This window comes from Anomaloglossus baeobatrachus, chromosome 8, assembly GCF_048569485.1.
Source record: "Anomaloglossus baeobatrachus isolate aAnoBae1 chromosome 8, aAnoBae1.hap1, whole genome shotgun sequence".
Classification (NCBI taxonomy): Eukaryota; Metazoa; Chordata; class Amphibia; order Anura; family Aromobatidae; genus Anomaloglossus; species Anomaloglossus baeobatrachus.
The window spans coordinates 15,204,085-15,227,022 of record NC_134360.1 but is presented as its reverse complement, the minus strand read 5'-3'; the positions used below and the strand labels follow the sequence as shown (position 1 = coordinate 15,227,022).

The 22,938-nt window shown below is 44.0% G+C and overlaps 1 protein-coding gene across 2 annotated transcripts in view; it reads left to right on the top strand.

Annotated features, from left to right (window-relative positions):
- Positions 1 to 22,938, top strand: part of ARHGEF3 (Rho guanine nucleotide exchange factor 3) — a 354,608-nt gene that overhangs the window by 169,753 nt on the left and 161,917 nt on the right. For both annotated transcript variants that reach the window (XM_075321321.1, XM_075321322.1), the window contains one exon: positions 12,662 to 12,730. In XM_075321321.1, the coding sequence (XP_075177436.1) occupies positions 12,662 to 12,730 (69 nt within the window). The remainder of the gene's footprint in view (positions 1 to 12,661; positions 12,731 to 22,938) is intronic.

The following is a 22,938-nucleotide window of genomic DNA, read 5'->3' as shown; positions in this document are numbered from 1 at the left end:
CTCCCATGCTGTATATGTCACACAGGCTGTTGGATAGCGCTATTCCTCCCATGCTGTATATGTCACACATGCTGTTGGATAGCTCTATTCCCCCCATGCTGTATATGTCACACATGCTGTTGGATAGCTCTATTCCTCCCATGCTGTATATGTCACACATGCTGTTGGATAGCTCTATTCCTCCCATGCTGTATATGTCACACAGGCTGTTGGATAGCGCTATTCCTCCCATGCTGTATATGTCATACAGGCTGTTGGATAGCTCTATTCCCCCCATGCTGTATATATCACACATGCTGTTGGATAGCTCTATTCCTCCCATGCTGTAGATGTCACACATGCTGTTGGATAGTTCTATTCCTCCCATGCTGTATATGTCACACAGGCTGTTGGATAGCGCTATTCCTCCCATGCTGTATATGTCATACAGGCTGTTGGATAGCTCTATTCCTCCCATGCTGTATATGTCACACATGCTGTTGGATAGCTCTATTCCTCCCATGCTGTATATGTCACACATGCTGTTGGATAGCTCTATTCCTCCCATGCTGTATATGTCACACATGCTGTTGGATAGTTCTATTCCTCCCATGCTGTATATGTCACACATGCTGTTGGATAGCTCTATTCCTCCCATGCTGTATATGTCACACATGCTGTTGGATAGCGCTATTCCTCCCATGCTGTATATATCACACATGCTGTTGGATAGCTCTATTCCTCCCATGCTGTATATGTCACACATGCTGTTGGATAGCGCTATTCCCCCCATGCTGTATATATCACACATGCTGTTGGATAGCTCTATTCCTCCCATGCTGTATATGTCACACATGCTGTTGGATAGCGCTATTCCTCCCATGCTGTATATGTCACACATGCTGTTGGATAGTGCTATTCCCCCCATGCTGTATATGTCACACATGCTGTTGGATAGTGCTATTCCCCCCATGCTGTATATGTCACACATGCTGTTGGATAGCTCTATTCCTCCCATGCTGTATATATCACACATGCTGTTGGATAGCGCTATTCCTCCCATGCTGTATATGTCACACAGGCTGTTGGATAGCGCTATTCCTCCCATGCTGTATATGTCACACATGCTGTTGGATAGCGCTATTCCTCCCATGCTATATATGTCACACATGCTGTTGGATAGCTCTATTCCTCCCATGCTGTATATATCACACATGCTGTTGGATAGCTCTATTCCTCCCATGCTGTATATGTCACACATGCTGTTGGATAGCTCTATTCCTCCCATGCTGTATATGTCACACATGCTGTTGGATAGCTCTATTCCTCCCATGCTGTATATGTCACACATGCTGTTGGATAGCTCTATTCCTCCCATGCTGTATATGTCACACATGCTGTTGGATAGCGCTATTCCTCCCATGCTGTATATGTCACACATGCTGTTGGATAGCTCTATTCCTCCCATGCTGTATATGTCACACATGCTGTTGGATAGCGCTATTCCTCCCATGCTGTATATGTCACACATGCTGTTGGATAGCGCTATTCCCCCCATGCTGTATATATCACACATGCTGTTGGATAGTGCTATTCCCCCCATGCTGTATATGTCACACATGCTGTTGGATAGCGCTATTCCTCCCATGCTGTATATGTCACACATGCTGTTGGATAGCTCTATTCCTCCCATGCTGTATATGTCACACATGCTGTTGGATAGTTCTATTCCTCCCATGCTGTATATATCACACATGCTGTTGGATAGTTCTATTCCTCCCATGCTGTATATATCACACATGCTGTTGGATAGTTCTATTCCTCCCATGCTGTATATGTCACACATGCTGTTGGATAGTTCTATTCCTCCCATGCTGTATATGTCACACATGCTGTTGGATAGTTCTATTCCCCCCATGCTGTATATATCACACATGCTGTTGGATAGTTCTATTCCTCCCATGCTGTATATGTCACACATGCTGTTGGATAGCGCTATTCCCCCCATGCTGTATATATCACACATGCTGTTGGATAGTGCTATTCCTCCCATGCTGTATATGTCACACAGGCTGTTGGATAGCGCTATTCCTCCCATGCTGTATATGTCACACATGCTGTTGGATAGCTCTATTCCTCCCATGCTGTATATATCACACATGCTGTTGGATAGTTCTATTCCTCCCATGCTGTATATGTCACACATGCTGTTGGATAGCGCTATTCCCCCCATGCTGTATATATCACACATGCTGTTGGATAGTGCTATTCCCCCCATGCTGTATATGTCACACATGCTGTTGGATAGCGCTATTCCTCCCATGCTGTATATGTCACACATGCTGTTGGATAGTTCTATTCCTCCCATGCTGTATATGTCACACATGCTGTTGGATAGCTCTATTCCTCCCATGCTGTATATGTCACACATGCTGTTGGATATCTCTATTCCTCCCATGCTGTATATGTCACACATGCTGTTGGATAGCTCTATTCCTCCCATGCTGTATATGTCACACATGCTGTTGGATAGCTCTATTCCTCCCATGCTGTATATGTCACACATGCTGTTGGATAGCGCTATTCCTCCCATGCTGTATATGTCACACATGCTGTTGGATAGCTCTATTCCTCCCATGCTGTATATGTCACACATGCTGTTGGATAGTGCTATTCCTCCCATGCTGTATATATCACACATGCTGTTGGATAGTTCTATTCCTCCCATGCTGTATATGTCACACATGCTGTTGGATATCTCTATTCCTCCCATGCTGTATATATCACACATGCTGTTGGATATCTCTATTCCTCCCATGCTGTATATATCACACATGCTGTTGGATAGCTCTATTCCTCCCATGCTGTATATATCACACAGGCTGTTGGATATCTCTATTCCTCCCATGCTGTATATATCACACATGCTGTTGGATATCTCTATTCCTCCCATGCTGTATATATCACACATGCTGTTGGATAGCTCTATTCCTCCCATGCTGTATATATCACACATGCTGTTGGATAGCTCTATTCCTCCCATGCTGTATATGTCACACATGCTGTTGGATAGTTCTATTCCTCCCATGCTGTATATGTCACACATGCTGTTAGATAGCGCTATTCCTCCCATGCTGTATATGTCACACATGCTGTTGGATAGCGCTATTCCTCCCATGCTGTATATGTCACACATGCTGTTGGATATCTCTATTCCTCCCATGCTGTATATGTCACACATGCTGTTGGATAGCGCTATTCCTCCCATGCTGTATATGTCACACATGCTGTTGGATAGCGCTATTCCTCCCATGCTGTATATGTCACACAGGCTGTTGGATAGCTCTATTCCTCCCATGCTGTATATGTCACACATGCTGTTGGATAGTGCTATTCCCCCCATGCTGTATATGTCACACATGCTGTTGGATAGCGCTATTCCCCCCATGCTGTATATGTCACACAGGCTGTTGGATAGCTCTATTCCTCCCATGCTGTATATGTCACACATGCTGTTGGATAGTGCTATTCCCCCCATGCTGTATATGTCACACATGCTGTTGGATAGCTCTATTCCTCCCATGCTGTATATGTCACACATGCTGTTGGATAGCGCTATTCCCCCCATGCTGTATATGTCACACATGCTGTTGGATAGCTCTATTCCTCCCATGCTGTATATGTCACACATGCTGTTGGATAGTTCTATTCCTCCCATGCTGTATATGTCACACATGCTGTTGGATAGTGCTATTCCCCCCATGCTGTATATGTCACACATGCTGTTGGATAGCGCTATTCCTCCCATGCTGTATATGTCACACATGCTGTTGGATATCTCTATTCCTCCCATGCTGTATATGTCACACATGCTGTTGGATATCTCTATTCCTCCCATGCTGTATATATCACACATGCTGTTGGATATCTCTATTCCTCCCATGCTGTATATGTCACACATGCTGTTGGATAGCGCTATTCCTCCCATGCTGTATATGTCACACATGCTGTTGGATAGCGCTATTCCTCCCATGCTGTATATGTCACACATGCTGTTGGATATCTCTATTCCTCCCATGCTGTATATATCACACATGCTGTTGGATAGCTCTATTCCTCCCATGCTGTATATGTCACACATGCTGTTGGATAGCGCTATTCCTCCCATGCTGTATATGTCACACATGCTGTTGGATATCTCTATTCCTCCCATGCTGTATATATCACACATGCTGTTGGATAGCGCTATTCCTCCCATGCTGTATATGTCACACATGCTGTTGGATAGTTCTATTCCTCCCATGCTGTATATGTCACACATGCTGTTGGATAGTTCTATTCCTCCCATGCTGTATATGTCACACATGCTGTTGGATAGCGCTATTCCTCCCATGCTGTATATGTCACACATGCTGTTGGATAGCTTATTCCTCCCATGCTGTATATATCACACATGCTGTTGGATAGTTCTATTCCTCCCATGCTGTATATGTCACACAGGCTGTTGGATAGCGCTATTCCTCCCATGCTGTATATGTCATACAGGCTGTTGGATAGCTCTATTCCTCCCATGCTGTATATGTCACACATGCTGTTGGATAGTGCTATTCCCCCCATGCTGTATATGTCACACATGCTGTTGGATAGCGCTATTCCTCCCATGCTGTATATGTCACACAGGCTGTTGGATAGCTCTATTCCCCCCATGCTGTATATATCACACATGCTGTTGGATAGCGCTATTCCCCCCATGCTGTATATGTCACACATGCTGTTGGATAGCTCTATTCCTCCCATGCTGTATATGTCACACATGCTGTTGGATAGCGCTATTCCTCCCATGCTGTATATGTCACACAGGCTGTTGGATAGCGCTATTCCTCCCATGCTGTATATGTCACACATGCTGTTGGATAGCTCTATTCCTCCCATGCTGTATATGTCACACATGCTGTTGGATAGCTCTATTCCTCCCATGCTGTATATGTCACACATGCTGTTGGATAGCTCTATTCCTCCCATGCTGTATATGTCACACAGGCTGTTGGATAGCTCTATTCCTCCCATGCTGTATATGTCACACAGGCTGTTGGATAGCTCTATTCCCCCCATGCTGTATATATCACACATGCTGTTGGATAGCTCTATTCCCCCCATGCTGTATATGTCACACATACTGTTGGATAGCTCTATTCCTCCCATGCTGTATATGTCACACATGCTGTTGGATAGCTCTATTCCCCCCATGCTGTATATGTCACACATGCTGTTGGATAGCGCTATTCCCCCCATGCTGTATATGTCACACATGCTGTTGAATAGCGCTATTCCTCCCATGCTGTATATGTCACACATGCTGTTGGATAGCTCTATTCCTCCCATGCTGTATATGTCACACATGCTGTTGGATAGCTCTATTCCTCCCATGCTGTATATGTCACACATGCTGTTGGATAGCGCTATTCCTCCCATGCTGTATATGTCACACATGCTGTTGCATAGCGCTATTCCCCCCATGCTGTATATGTCACACAGGCTGTTGGATAGCTCTATTCCTCCCATGCTGTATATGTCACACATGCTGTTGGATAGTGCTATTCCCCCCATGCTGTATATATCACACATGCTGTTGAATAGCGCTATTCCTCCCATGCTGTATATGTCACACATGCTGTTGGATAGCTCTATTCCTCCCATGCTGTATATGTCACACATGCTGTTGGATAGTGCTATTCCCCCCATGCTGTATATGTCACACATGCTGTTGAATAGCGCTATTCCTCCCATGCTGTATATGTCACACAGGCTGTTGGATATCTCTATTCCTCCCATGCTGTATATGTCACACATGCTGTTGGATAGCTCTATTCCTCCCATGCTGTATATGTCACACAGGCTGTTGGATATCTCTATTCCTCCCGTGCTGTATATGTCACACATGCTGTTGAATAGCGCTATTCCTCCCATGCTGTATATGTCACACATGCTGTTGGATAGCTCTATTCCTCCCATGCTGTATATGTCACACATGCTGTTGGATAGTTCTATTCCTCCCATGCTGTATATGTCACACATGCTGTTGGATAGCTCTATTCCTCCCATGCTGTATATGTCACACATGCTGTTGGATAGCGCTATTCCTCCCATGCTATATATGTCACACATGCTGTTGGATAGCTCTATTCCCCCCATGCTGTATATGTCACACATGCTGTTGGATAGCTCTATTCCCCCCATGCTGTATATGTCACACATGCTGTTGGATAGCGCTATTCCTCCCATGCTGTATATATCACACATGCTGTTGGATAGTTCTATTCCTCCCATGCTGTATATGTCACACATGCTGTTGGATAGCTCTATTCCTCCCATGCTGTATATGTCACACATGCTGTTGGATAGCTCTATTCCTCCCATGCTGTATATATCACACATGCTGTTGGATAGTTCTATTCCTCCCATGCTGTATATGTCACACATGCTGTTGCATAGCGCTATTCCCCCCATGCTGTATATGTCACACATGCTGTTGGATAGTTCTATTCCTCCCATGCTGTATATGTCACACATGCTGTTGGATAGCTCTATTCCTCCCATGCTGTATATGTCACACATGCTCTTGGATAGCTCTATTCCTCCCATGCTGTATATGTCACACATGCTGTTGGATAGCTCTATTCCTCCCATGCTGTATATGTCACACATGCTGTTGGATAGTGCTATTCCCCCCATGCTGTATATGTCACACAGGCTGTTGGATAGCGCTATTCCTCCCATGCTGTATATGTCACACATGCTGTTGGATAGTGCTATTCCCCCCATGCTGTATATGTCACACATGCTGTTGGATAGTGCTATTCCTCCCATGCTGTATATATCACACATGCTGTTAGATAGTGCTATTCCCCCCATGCTGTATATGTCACACATGCTGTTGGATAGCTCTATTCCTCCCATGCTGTATATGTCACACATGCTGTTGGATAGCTCTATTCCTCCCATGCTGTATATATCACACATGCTGTTGGATAGCACTATTCCTCCCATGCTGTATATGTCACACATGCTGTTGGATAGCTCTATTCCTCCCATGCTGTATATATCACACATGCTGTTGGATAGCTCTATTCCTCCCATGCTGTATATGTCACACATGCTGTTGGATAGTGCTATTCCCCCCATGCTGTATATGTCACACATGCTGTTGGATAGTGCTATTCCCCCCATGCTGTATATGTCACACATGCTGTTGGATAGCGCTATTCCTCCCATGCTGTATATGTCACACATGCTGTTGGATAGCGCTATTCCTCCCATGCTGTATATATCACACATGCTGTTGGATAGTGCTATTCCTCCCATGCTGTATATGTCACACATGCTGTTGGATAGTTCTATTCCTCCCATGCTGTATATGTCACACAGGCTGTTGGATAGCGCTATTCCTCCCATGCTGTATATGTCACACATGCTGTTGGATAGTGCTATTCCTCCCATGCTCTATATGTCACACATGCTGTTGGATAGCGCTATTCCTCCCATGCTGTATATGTCACACATGCTGTTGGATAGCTCTATTCCTCCCATGCTGTATATGTCACACATGCTCTTGGATAGCTCTATTCCTCCCATGCTGTATATGTCACACATGCTGTTGGATAGTTCTATTCCTCCCATGCTGTTTATGTCACACATGCTGTTGGATAGCGCTATTCCTCCCATGCTGTATATGTCACACATGCTGTTGGATAGCGCTATTCCTCCCATGCTGTATATGTCACACATGCTGTTGGATAGTTCTATTCCCCCCATGCTGTATATGTCACACATGCTGTTGGATAGCTCTATTCCCCCCATGCTGTATATGTCACACATGCTGTTGGATAGCTCTATTCCCCCCATGCTGTATATGTCACACATGCTGTTGGATAGTGCTATTCCCCCCATGCTGTATATGTCACACATGCTGTTGGATAGCTCTATTCCCCCCATGCTGTATATGTCACACATGCTGTTGGATAGCGCTATTCCTCCCATGCTGTATATGTCACACATGCTGTTGGATAGCTCTATTCCCCCCATGCTGTATATGTCACACATGCTGTTGGATAGCGCTATTCCTCCCATGCTGTATATGTCACACATGCTGTTGGATAGTTCTATTCCTCCCATGCTGTATATGTCACACATGCTGTTGGATAGCGCTATTCCTCCCATGCTGTATATGTCACACATGCTGTTGGATAGCGCTATTCCTCCCATGCTGTGTATGTCACACATGCTGTTGGATAGCGCTATTCCTCCCATGCTGTATATATCACACATGCTGTTGGATAGCTCTATTCCCCCCATGCTGTATATGTCACACATGCTGTTGGATAGCTCTATTCCTCCCATGCTGTATATGTCACACATGCTGTTGGATAGCTCTATTCCCCCCATGCTGTATATGTCACACATGCTCTTGGATAGCGCTATTCCTCCCATGCTGTATATGTCACACATGCTCTTGGATAGCTCTATTCCTCCCATGCTGTATATGTCACACATGCTGTTGGATAGTTCTATTCCTCCCATGCTGTATATGTCACACATGCTCTTGGATAGCTCTATTCCTCCCATGCTGTATATGTCACACATGCTCTTGGATAGCTCTATTCCTCCCATGCTGTATATGCTCTTTTCATTATTCTTGCCAAGATATATATACACACTACAGTTCAGAAGTTTAGGGTCACTTAGATATTTCCTTATTTTTGAAAGAAAAGCACATATATATATATTTTTTTAATGAAGCATACATTAAATTAAACAGAAATCCCCTCTATACATTTTTATGTGGTAAATGACTATTCTGGCTGCAAACGTCTGGTTTTAAATGCAGTATCTACATAGGTGTATAGAGGCCCATTTTGAACAACCACCACTCCAGTGTTATAGTGGTACATTGTGTTTGCTAACTGTGTTAGGCATCAAACACACAAATAACACGTGCTTGTCTTGCGGTCCGTTTGTCGGGTCTGTGTTCCGTTTTGGATGTCCGTTTCTCAGGTACGTGTGATATCAGTGTGATGGCGTATGCTTGCTGTGCATGCATGTTGAATGTCCATGTATGTGTGAGATACGTACGTGTGCAGTCCGTGTGTCTTGAGCCGTTTCACCATTTTTAAAAAAAAAAAAAATAACACACGGACCATACTGTAAACACACGTCCGTGTCACGTACGTGCAGACACGGACCCATTAACTTTAGCGGGTCCGTGTCTGCGTGATGCCGGTGAAACGCGGACATGTCATCCGTTTTTAAAAACGCACACACGTACAAACCACACGGACACACGTTCCGTGTGGCTTTACGTGTGTGTGCCTGTTACCATAGGGTAACATTGATGCACGTATGCAAACACGCCAAACATGTACCGGCGGCACGGATGTGTGTTGCAGGCCTTAGAAGGATAATGGATGTTTAGAAATCCCTTGAAAACCCTTGTGCAAGTATGTTAGCACAGCTGAAAACAGTTTTGCTGATTAGAGAATCTATAAAACTGACCTTCCTTTGAGCTAGTTTAGAATCTGGAGCATTACATTTGTTGGTGCCATTAAACTCTCAAAGTGGCCAGAGAAAGAGAACTTTCATGTGAAACTCGACAGTCTATTCTTGTTCTTAGAAATTAAGGATATTCCATGCGAGAAATTGCCAAGAAACTGAAGATTTCCTACAACGGTGTGTACTACTCCCTTCAGAGGAGAGCACAAACAGGCTCTAACCAGAGTAGAAAGAGAAGTGGGAGGCCGCGCTGCACAACTGAGCAACAAGACAAGGACATTACAGTCTCTAGTGTGAGAAATCGATGCCTCACAGGTCCTCAACTGGCAGCTTCATTACATAGCACCCACAAAACGTCAGTGTCACCGTCTACAGTGAAGAGCGACTCCGGGATGCCGGCCTTCAGGGCAGAGAGGCAAAGAAAAAGCCATATCTGAGACTTGCTAATAACAGGAAAAGATTAATATGGGCAAAAGAACGCAGACATTGGACAGAGGAAGATTGGAAAAAAGTGTTATGGACAGACGAATCCAAGTGTGAGGTGTTTGGATCACACAGAAGAACATTTCTGAGACGCAGAACTACTGAAAAGATGCTGGAAGACTGCCTGACGCCATCTGTCAAGCATGGTGGAGGTAATGTGATGGTCTGGGGTTGCTTTGGTGCTGGTAAAGTGGGAGATTTGTACAAGGTAAAAGGGATTTTGAAGAAAGAAGGCTATCACTTCATTTTACAACACCATGCTATACCCTGTGGACAGCGCTTGATTGGAGCCAATTTCATCCTACGACAGGACAATGACCCAAAGCACCCCTCTAAATTATGCATGAGCTATTTAGGGAAGAAGCCGGCAGCTGGTATCTATCTGTAATGGAGGGGCTGCCCAGTCACCAGAGCTCAACCCTATAGAGCTGTTGTGGGAGCAGCTTGGCCGTATGATACCAAAAAGTGCCCATCAAGCCAATGCAACTTGTGGAGGGGGGAAGCATGGGGCGAAATATGTCCAGATACCTCCGCAAATTGCCAGCTAGAATGCCAAAGTCTGCAAAGCTGGAATTGTTGCAAAGGAGCATTCTGTGCCGAAAGCCAAGTGTGAAGAGAAGTTATTATTTCACGTAAAAATCATTATTTCTAACCTCGTCACTGTCTGATATTCTCTATTCATTATGCAGCTCATCTGATAAATAGCAGTAGGATTTTTCATGGAAAAAGCAAAATTGTCTGGATGACTCCAAACTTTTGAACTGTAGTGTACATGCATTTGAATGAAAAAAATTCTCACCCGTCTGACAACGTTAAGGACTATTCTACACCGTGTGAAAAATTATTAGGCAAGTTGTATTTTAGAGGATTTTTTTTTATTATTGATCAACAACTATGTTCTCAATCACCTCAAAAGACTCATAAATATCAAAGCTTAGTATTTTTGGCAGTTGGAGGGGTTTTTAGATTTGGCTATCTTAGGAGGATTCTGTTTGTGCAGGTGACTATTACTGTGCAGAATTATTAGGCAACTTAATAAAAACCAAATATATTCCCATCTCACTTGTTTATTGTCACCAGGTAAACCAATATAACTGCACAAAATTTAGAAATAAACATTTCTGACATGCAAAAACAAAACCCAAAAAAATGAGTGCCCAATATAGCCCCCTTTCTTTCTGACACTCAGCAGCCTCCATCCATAGATTCTGTCATTGCTTGATCTGTTTACGATCCACATTGCGTGCAGCAGCCACCACAGCCTCCAGACACTGCTCCCAGAGGTGGATTGTTTTCCCTCCCTGTAGAGCTCACATTTTATGAGGGACCACAGGTTCTCTATGGGGTTCAGATCAGGTGAACAAGGGGGCCATGTCATTATTTTTTCATCTTTTAGACCTTTACTGGTCAGCCACGCTGTGGAGTAGTTGGATGCATGTGATGAAGCATTTTCCTGCATGAAAATCATGTGTTTCTTGAACGATACCGAATTCCTCCTGTACCACTGCTTGAAGAAGTTGTCTTCCAGAAACTGGCAGTAGGTCTGGGAGTTGAGCTTCACTCCATCCTCAACCCGAAAGGTCCCACAAGTTGATCTTTGATGATCCCAGCCCATACCAGTGCCCACCTCCACCTTGCTGGCGTCTGATCGGAGTGGAGCTCTCTGCCCTTTACTGATCCAGCCTCTGGCCCATCCATCTGCCCATCAACAATCACTCTCATTTCATCAGTCCATAAAACCTTTGAAAAATCAGTCTTAAGATATTTCTTGGCCCAGTCTTGAGGTTTTATCTTGTTTCTTGGTCAGAGGTGGTGGTTTTCAGCCTTCCTTACCTTGGCCATGTCCCTGAGTATGGCACACCTTGTGCTTTTTGATACTCCAGTAACGTTGCAGCTCTGAAATATGGCCAAACTGGTGGCAAATGGCAACTTTGTCTGTTTCACGCTTGATTTTCCTCAATTCATGGGCAGTTATTTTGCACCTTTTTTGCCCAACACGCTTCTTGTGACCCTGTTGGCTATTTGCCATGAAACGCTTGATTGTTCGGTGATCACGCATCAAAAGTTTGGCAATTAATTTCAAGACTGCTGCGTCCCTCTGCAAGACATCTCACAATTTTGGACTTTTCAGAGCCCGTCAAATGTCTCTTCTGACCCGTTTTGCCAAAGGAAAGGAAGTTGCCTAATAATTAAGCCCCCCCTTATATAGGGTGTTGATGTCATTACACCGCACCCCTCCTCATTACAGAGGGGCACATCACCTGATTTACTTCATTGGTAGTTGGCTCTCAGCCTATACAGCTTGGAGTAGGACGACGTGTATAACAAGTATCATGTGATCACAATACTCATTTGCCTAATAATTCTGCACACAGTGTAGATATAGAGCTAATGTCCGGGCTTTGTAGCAGGAACATATTACAAATACTGACATTTCTCTTACTACGGGTAACACGTTATTGTCACCTGTAAATTTATTGTCTTCAGTTAAATATTTTTAAATACTTAAATAAAATAATGTGGGAAAAGCCGTCATGATTAACGTCAGTGCCTTATGTAAGTAATACTGCGGCTCCCGGCATGTAAATGTGTAAATACGTGATCACTGCAACCAGAGGAACGTGAGACTGATTTTTTTGTGTTTTCTTCGCAGAGGAAAAGGAAGCAGAGTTCCCAGGATCAGGATGACGCTCTCAGCGTGCGCAGCCTCGGCAGGAGCGATGTGAGTGATTGTGTTGTTTCCATTGATTTCTGTATCCAAGACACTTGATTGCGGTTACATTACACTGGAGCGACGGCAATGTTGCAGATATTGCTGCTCTTCTTTCACAAATTGTTTCTTTTGGAGAGTTGAAAAGGAGACTAGACCCACGAAAAACGGCCGTGGACGAGATCACACAGCACCAGCCTGGGTTATAAATTTAAAGGGGAACTTTACTTTCAAGTATCTTTTTTAGAAAAAGCACTTATGTGTGTATACACGAGGAATAACATTATTTCTGGCCATTGTGTGACTTGTATCCTGTATTTTTCACCAGTTTTTAATGTCTAATTTTCAGTTTTCTCTGAGCTAGTGAGTGGTGACTAAAAGCTATGACACCAGTTTTTATGTCTAATTTTCAGTTTCCATTGAGCTAGTGAGTGGTGACTAAAAGCTATGACACCAGTTTTTATGTCTAATTTTCAGTTTTCTCTGAGCTAGTGAGTGGTGACTAAAAGCTATGACACCAGTTTTTACGTCTAATTGTCAGTTTCCTCTGAGCTAGTGAGTGGTGACTAAAAGCTATGACACCAGTTTTTATGTGTAAATTTTCAGTTTCCTCTGAGCTAGTGGGTGGTGACTAAAAGCTATGACACCAGTTTTTATGTGTAAATTTTCAGTTTTCTCTGAGCTAGTGAGTGGTAACTAAAAGCTATGACAGCAGTTATTATGTCTAATTTCCCGTTTTCTCTGAGCTAGTGGGTGGTGACTGAAAGCTATGACAGCAGTTATTATGTCTAATTTCCCGTTTTCTCTGAGCTAGTGGGTGGTAACTAAAAGCTATGACAGCAGTTATGTCTAATTTCCCGTTTTCTCTGAGCTAGTGGGTGGTAACTAAAAGCTATGATACCAGTTTTTATGTGTAAATTTTCAGTTTTCTGAGCTATTGCTAGTGGGTGGTAACTAAAAGCTATGATACCAGTTTTTATGTGTACATTTTCAGTTTTCTCTGAGCTAGTAGGTGGTGACTAAAAGCTATTATGTCTCAAATACACTAAACACAAAGAGGATGTCCTGCTCTTTTTTTCCTTTGGTAACACAAAGACAGAAGCAGCAGAGGGATGACGCACAGTATACAGCATCACTGAGCAGTGTAGATGGGAATCCAGCTCTGATGGAAGCTGCATAGCAAAATATGTTTTGCTGCTCACATTTCCATAGACAATGGAGTCCTCACTGTGCTGAAAATCCATTTTCTGATAATCAAGATAGATTTAAAGGAGCGAGGAGTTTGGGAGGGGAAGAAGAAGCGGTTTCTAAGTGGAGAAGGAATCGTATTTCTCTGATTTTAAAACAACAATAATTTTCACTTCTATGGAGGAAGTTATCTTATAAGTCAATGCCTGACACTTTAACAAACTTTACACCATGATCAGGGATATTCACCTATCTATAAACAGCTGTTTGGGAGTTTTGCCCCTCATCAGCACACACCAGGGTTTGGCTGGCTGGATAAGACCCCTATGATGCAGCTATGGGGTACGGGCTCTCATTGAGGAGACAAGTTAATAGAGTCCTCATAGACCATCCTAATAGTACACCAGTGTCCACAGCCTAGTCCGGTAATGGTAAGTGTGGGGGGTGACGTGGAACACGGCCAGCATCATACACAGCATTACTGGCATGGTGCGGAGTCAGTGTATAAACTCATCTGTACATTACCTGAAAAACTGGAATAGGTAAGGACCGGATCAAAGATCGTGTAGAGCGGTATAATGTCAGATATATTGGGGAAACGCTCGAAAAAACCAGGTGATATAGGGAATGACTGGACCAATGACCGCGTATAATGTCAGATATACTGGGGAAATGCTCAATAATAAAAAAGGGGAGATAGGCAATGAACGAACCATTGACCACGTATAATGTCAGATATACTAGGGAAATGCTAAAAAAAAACAGGTGATAGAGGGAATGACCGGACCAATGACCGCGTATAATGTCAGATATACTGGGGAAATGCTCAAAGAAAACCAGGTGATATAGGGAATGACCGGACCAATGACCGCGTATAATGTCAGATATACTGGGGAGATGCAGGAAAAAAACCAGGTGATATAAGGAATTACCGACCAATGACCGCGTATAATGTCAGATATACTGGGGAAATGCTAAAAAAAAGCAAATGATATAAGGAATTACCGACCAATGACCGCGTATAATGTCAGATATGCTGTTGAAATGCTAAAAAAAAGCAGGTGATATAAGGAATGACCGGACCAATGACCGCGTATAATGTCAGATATGCTGAGGAAATGCTAAAAAAAAAGCAGGTGATATAAGGAATTACCGACCAATGACCGCGTATAATGTCAGATATGCTGGGGAAATGCTAAAAAAAAGCAGGTGATATAAGGAATGACCGGACCAATGACCGCGTATAATGTCAGATATACTGGGGAAATGCTCAAAAAAACCAGGTGATATAGGGAATGACCGGACCAATGACCGCGTATAATGTCAGATATACTGGAGAGATGCAGGAAAAAAACCAGGTGATATAAGGAATTACCGACCAATGACCGCGTATAATGTCAGATATGCTGGGGAAATGCTAAAAAAGCAGGTGATATAGGGAATGACCGGACCAATGACCGCGTATAATGTCAGATATGCTGGGTAAAATGCTCAAAAAAAACAGGTGATATAGGGAATGACCGGACCAATGACCGCGTATAATGTCAGATATACTGGAGAGATGCAGGAAAAAAAAACAGGTGATATAGGGAATGACTGGACCAATGACCGCGTTTAATGTTATATACTTGTATACTGGGGAGATGCAGGAAAAAAACCAGGTGAGATGCGGGATATAGGGAATGATCAACCCAATGACCGCGTATAATGTCAGATATACTGGGGAGATGCAGGAAAAAAACAGGTGATATAGGGAATGACCGGACCAATGACTGCGTATAATGTTATATACTTGTATACTGGGGAGATGCAGAAAAAAACAGGTGATATAAGGAATGACCGGACCAATGACTGCGTATAATGTTATATACTTGTATACTGGGGAGATGCAGAAAAAAACAGGTGATATAAGGAATGACCGGACCAATGACTGCGTATAATGTTATATACTTGTATACTGGGGAGATGCAGAAAAAAACAGGTGATATAAGGAATGACCGGACCAATGACTGCGTATAATGTTATATACTTGTATACTGGGGAGATGCAGGAAAAAAACAGGTGATATAAGGAATGACCGGACCAATGACTGCGTATAATGTTATATACTTGTATACTGGGGAGATGCAGGAAAAAAACAGGTGATATAAGGAATGACCGGACCAATGACTGCGTATAATGTTATATACTTGTATACTGGGGAGATGCAGGAAAAAAACAGGTGATATAGGGAATGACCGGAGGGCAGGTGGATGCAGAGGAAGTATCGATGTCCGTCTTATAAAAGGGGAAGGAAAGGAGCAGATTGCAGGAACTCCGCTAACCCGAAAATGGCAGACAGATGTGCAATCATTGGAAAATCAGACGCTCACATTGTGATAGTCGGGAGGTGAACGGTTACTGGGAGATGATGGCCACTATGGTCGCTCCATTTGGCCGACAGATGACGGCGATTATCTGGAATGGGATATTTGCTGATCATAGAAGCTGCACAATTATCCAGATCATTAACCACAGGAAGCAGAAATGAAGGTGCACGGACCCCGGCTACAAAAAAGCAAAACTCAATAAGTTCTATAGAAGGAAAAAATGTGATAAAATATTTCTTAAAGCTAAAGTTCATTTATAAGTGAGATTTGGGGGTTTCCAGTTGTTGCTCTCAGAGGCCGCCCCGGGGGACAGAACATGTCCCCGATGAAATGAACACATTTTATGCTCCCGGTGCTTCGGCACAAATCCACCACCAGTCACATTCCCATTCAGTGTCATGGTAGATATCGTGTGACAGAAATACACAACTTATTGCTGTAAGTTACATGCATAACAAAAGCATCATTATACATGGAATATGTCTGCAGGATGATGAAAAGGAAGGAGGAAGCGAGGGAGGAAGAAGAAGAGAGGAAGAAAGGAAGTATGAGGAAGTAAGAAGGAGGAAGGAAGAGGGAGGAAGGAGAAGAGAGGAAGGGAGGAAAAGAGAGGAAGGGAGGAAAAAAGAGAAAGGGAGGAGAAGAGAGGAAGGGAGGAAAAGAGAGAAAGGGAGGAAGGAAGTGGATGTAAGTGAGGGGGGGAAGGAAGGGCAAGGGAGGAGGAAGGGAAAGAAAGGGAGGGAGGAGAAGGGAGGAAAAGAGAGAAAGGGAGGAAGGAAATGGAAGGAAGCAAGGGGGAGGAAGGAAGGGCAAGGGAGGAACGGGAAGGGAGGGAGGAGAAGGGAAGAAGGAAATGGAAGGAAGCAAGGGGAGGAAGGCAGGGCAAGGGAGGAAGGGGAAGAGAGGGAAGGAGGAGAAGGGAGTAAAAAAGGAAGTATGAGGAAGTAAGAAGGAGGAAGGAAGGGGGAAGAGGGAGGAAGGAGAAGAGAGGAAGGGAGGAAAAGAGAGAAAGGGAGGAAAAAAGAGGAAGGAAGGAAGTGGATGGAAGTAAGGGGGAGGAAGGAAGAGCAAGGGAGGAAGAGAAGAGAGGGAGGAAAGAGAAGGGAGGAAGTAAAGGGGAGGAAGGAATGGGGAGGGAGGAATGAAGGGGAGGGAGGAAGTAAGGAAGGTGGAGGGAAGAAGAGGTAGGAAGGAAGGGGGAGGGAGGAATGAAGAGGAGGAAGTAAGGAAGGGGAAGGGAGGAAGGAAGAGAGGAAAGAGAAGGAAGCGTGGAAAGAAGGGGGAGGGAGGAATGAAGGGGAGGGAGGAAGGAAAGAAGGAAGCGGGAGAGAGGTAGGAAGGGGGAGGGAGGAGGGAGAGGGAGGAAGTAAGGAAGGGGGAGGGAGGAAGGAAGGGGGGGAGTGATGAAGGGAAGGGGGAGGGAGGAAGGGCGAGGGAGGAAGGAAGAGAAGAAAAAGAAGGAAGCGTGGAAGGAAGGGGGAGGGGGGAATGAAGGGGAGGGAGGAATGAAGGGGAGGGAGGAAAGAAGGGGGATGGAGGAAGGAAGTTGAATGGTGGGAGGAAGGAAGCAAGGGGGAGAGCAAGGAATGGGGAGAGAGGAAGGAAAAAGGAGGAAAGAAGGCGGAAAGAGGGAGGCAGAAAGGAAGGGGCAGGGAGGAAGGAAGGAGGAAAGCTAATTTTGATTCAGGAGTTTAATGTCTCTTGCTCTTGTGTCAGAAGTAGTTGTATAGTCCTGGTGTTAGAAGGTCCTTAGTTTTCTGACTTTTTTTTTTCTTTAAACCACATCAGTAGGATCTTTGTGGGTTATTCGGTGCTAGGTAGGATAATGAGTGACTCTATAATAAGATGTTATATGGAGATCCAGCTGCATGCGGAGGCATCGGGTGAACTGAGCTTAGAAAAGGGAAGGACGGACGCTCCGGGGTATTCTGGACGTGGTGTCAGGCTGGTTTGGGCAGTTACTGTGATTGTTCCGGTCTTGTTCTCACTTTTGAATCTATTTTGAGCAATTTTGCTAAACAATAAAGAAGCTGTGGACTGAGCAGACTGCCCACATCTGTCTATTATCTATCTGTCCATCCCTCTATCTATCTATCTATCTATCTATCCCTCTATCTATCCATCTATCTATCTATCTATCTATCTATCCCTCTATCTATCTATCTATCTATCTATCCCTCTATCTATCTATCTATCTATCTATCTATCTATCTATCTATCTATCTATCTATCTATCTATCTATCTATCTATATATCTATCTATCTATCTATCCCTCTATCTATCTATCCCTCTATCTATCTATCTATCTATCTATCTATCCCTCTATCTATCTATCTATCTATCTATCTATCCCTCTATCTATTATCTATCTATCCATCCCTCTATCTATCTATCTATCTATCTATCCCTCTATCTATCTATCTATCTATCTATCTATCTATATATCTATTATCTATCTATCCATCCATCTCTCTATCTGACATTTTCTCCAATCTATAGAGGCTGCAGTAACCTGAGATCATATATATATATATACATACACAGCAGCATCCTGCTAATCACTAAGACATAGTGAAACATTTAAATTTTTTGTCCTGTTATTTTGCGCCCCTTCTATACGCAGTGGACTTCGTTCTTATTTTGATCGCTTTCTATAAGCCCATCTACCACAATATGGTGACCTCAATGTAAATCTATTTTTCAATACTTCTGTGTAACGTATATATTGATAGTAAGTTTATATTCTAAATTATTAGCAACATTCCATTTGCTTATATATTAGTGTCCCGTATCCTCGGTGTTGCTTATATATTAGTGTCCTGTATCCTCGGTGTTGCTTATATATTAGTGTCCCGTATCCTCGGTGTTGCTTATATATTAGTGTCCTGTATCCTCGGTGTTGCTGATATATTAGTGTCCCGTATCCTCGGTGTTGCTTATATATTAGTGTCCTGTATCCTCGGTGTTGCTTATATATTAGTGTCCTGTATCCTCGGTGTTGCTTATATATTAGTGTCCTGTATCCTCGGTGTTGCTGATATATTAGTGTCCCGTATCCTCGGTGTTGCTTATATATTAGTGTCCCGTATCCTCGGTGTTGCTTTTATATTAGTGTCCTGTATCCTCGGTGTTCCTTATATATTAGTGTCCTGTATCCTTGGTGTTGCTTATATATTAGTGTCCTGTATCCTCGGTGTTGCTTATATATTAGTGTCCCGTATCCTCGGTGTTGCTGATATATTAGTGTCCCGTATCCTTGGTGTTGCTTATATATTAGTGTCCTGTATCCTCGGTGTTCCTTATATATTAGTGTCCTGTATCCTCGGTGTTGCTTATATATTAGTGTCCTGTATCCTCGGTGTTGCTTATATATTAGTGTCCCGTATCCTCGGTGTTGCTTATATATTAGTGTCCTGTATCCTCGGTGTTGCTTATATATTAGTGTCCCGTATCCTCGGTGTTGCTTATATATTAGTGTCCCGTATCCTCGGTGTTGCTTATATATTAGTGTCCCGTATCCTCGGTGTTGCTTATATATTAGTGTCCCGTATCCTCGGTGTTGCTTATATATTAGTGTCCCGTATCCTCGGTGTTGCTTATATATTAGTGTCCCGTATCCTCGGTGTTGCTTATATATTAGTGTCCTGTATCCTCGGTGTTGCTTATATATTAGTGTCCTGTATCCTTGGTGTTGCTTATATATTAGTGTCCCGTATCCTTGGTGTTGCTTATATATTAGTGTCCTGTATCCTCGGTGTTGCTGATATATTAGTGTCCCGTATCCTTGGTGTTGCTTATATATTAGTGTCCTGTATCCTCGGTGTTGCTTATATATTAGTGTCCCGTATCCTCGGTGTTGCTTATATATTAGTGTCCCGTATCCTCGGTGTTGCTTATATATTAGTGTCCCGTATCCTCGGTGTTGCTTATATATTAGTGTCCCGTATCCTCGGTGTTGCTTATATATTAGTGTCCCGTATCCTCGGTGTTGCTTATATATTAGTGTCCCGTATCCTCGGTGTTGCTTATATATTAGTGTCCCGTATCCTTGGTGTTGCTTATATATTAGTGTCCCGTATCCTCGGTGTTGCTTATATATTAGTGTCCCGTATCCTCGGTGTTGCTTATATATTAGTGTCCTGTATCCTCGGTGTTGCTTATATATTAGTGTCCCGTATCCTCGGTGTTGCTTATATATTAGTGTCCCGTATCCTCGGTGTTGCTTATATATTAGTGTCCCGTATCCTTGGTGTTGCTTATATATTAGTGTCCCGTATCCTCGGTGTTGCTTATATATTAGTGTCCTGTATCCTCGGTGTTGCTTATATATTAGTGTCCCGTATCCTCGGTGTTGCTTATATATTAGTGTCCCGTATCCTCGGTGTTGCTTATATATTAGTGTCCCGTATCCTCGGTGTTGCTTATATATTAGTGTCCCGTATCCTCGGTGTTGCTTATATATTAGTGTCCTGTATCCTCGGTGTTGCTTATATATTAGTGTCCCGTATCCTCGGTGTTGCTTATATATTAGTGTCCCGTATCCTTGGTGTTGCTTATATATTAGTGTCCCGTCTCCTCGGTGTTTCTTTTGCACAGCGCATTCGCACCGGTCCATTTATCTCCCTTTGTTGGGAGGTGTTGAGTGATTTTGTCGTTTGTACTTCAATAACATTGTTACTGATAATGTTGCAGGAAACAACTCCAGGCTTAATGGGTTTTCCAATTTTCAGAAATCCCCTGTGCCCTGGCTACATTTTGTTTAAAAAAAAAATAAACAAAACCACACACTGAGCTCTATTCACCCTCCCCAGGTCCAGCGCTGAGTCCTGGCGTCTGCGTTGTCAGCAGCACTCATGTGTCAGTTACTTGTGCTTTAGTGATTGTTCAGGCATATTCTTACATTGCAGTGATATTATTTATGCATATTTGCAGCCATAATACTTTCAAGGCATATGTAAATTAGCCTGGAAGTGCACTGGGGCGTGTCCAGGCACTCGGAGTCTATTGACGCCCCTACTGAACGTCCAGTAACATTTTCATGGCTTCACAGCTCAATTTTGTAGCGCCAGAACATCGGATTACAACAAGAAAACTAAGAATAAAATCTGAAATATTAACATTATCTGAACCATGACAGGTTCTCTTTACTATCACCTTTATGCAAAAAGGGCTGCACTTAGCCAGCTTTAGGCGACGCTACCTTGATTTCCTGAAGAGGTGTGCCTATAGGATTACACACAGAAAAACATCCTGGGCTCACAACCCACGGCTCAGCATGGCAATGCTTTCTTCATTTTTCACATACTTGTCAGCTCCTGACATATATAAGTACATTCTAGTAATGATGAGCGGGCACTACCATGCTCAGGTGCTCAGTACTGGTAACTAGTGATGAGCGGGCACTACCATGCTCAGGTGCTCAGTACTGGTAACTAGTGATGAGCGGGCACTACCATGCTCAGGTGCTCAGTACTGGTAACTAGTGATGAGTGGGCACTACCATGCTCAGCTGCTCAATACTGGTAACTAGTGATGAGCGGGCACTACCATGCTCGGGTGCTCAGTACTGGTAACTAGTGATGAGCGGGCACTACCATGCTCAGGTGCTCAGTACTGGTAACTAGTGATGAGCGGGCACTACCATGCTCGGGTGCTCAGTACTGGTAACTAGTGATGAGCGGGCACTACCATGCTCGGGTGCTCTGTACTGGTAACTAGTGATGAGCGGGCACTACCATGCTCAGGTGCTCAGTACTGGTAACTAGTGATGAGCGGGCACTACCATGCTCGGGTGCTCTGTACTGGTAACTAGTGATGAGCGGGCACTACCATGCTCAGGTGCTCAGTACTGGTAACTAGTGATGAGCGGGCACTACCATGCTCGGGTGCTCAGTACTGGTAACTAGTGATGAGCGGGCACTACCATGCTCAGGTGCTCAGTACTGGTAACTAGTGATGAGCGGGCACTACCATGCTCGGGTGCTCAGTACTGGTAACTAGTGATGAGCGGGCACTACCATGCTCGGGTGCTCAGTACTGGTAACTAGTGATGAGCGGGCACTACCATGCTCAGGTGCTCAGTACTGGTAACTAGTGATTAGCGGGCACTACCATGCTCAGGTGCTCAGTACTGGTAACTAGTGATGAGCGGGCACTACCATGCTCAGGTGCTCAGTACTGGTAACTAGTGATGAGCGGGCACTACCATGCTCGGGTGCTCAGTACTGGTAACTAGTGATGAGCAGGCACTATCATGCTCGGGTGCTCAGTACTGGTTACTAGTGATGAGCGGGCACTACCATGCTCGGGTGCTCAGTACTGGTAACTGGTGATGAGCGGGCACTACCATGCTCGGGTGCTCAGTACTGGTAACTATTGAATAGCGGGCACTACCATGCTCAGGTGCTCAGTACTGGTAACTAGTGATTAGCGGGCACTACCATGCTCAGGTGCTCTGTACTGGTAACTAGTGATGAGTGGGCACTACCATGCTCAGATGCTCAGTACTGGTAACTAGTGATGAGCGGGCACTATCATGCTCGGGTGCTCAGTACTGGTAACTAGTGATGAGCAGGCACTACCATGCTCGGGTGCTCAGTACTGGTAACTAGTGATTAGCGGGCACTACCATGCTCGGGTGCTCAGTACTGGTAACTAGTGAT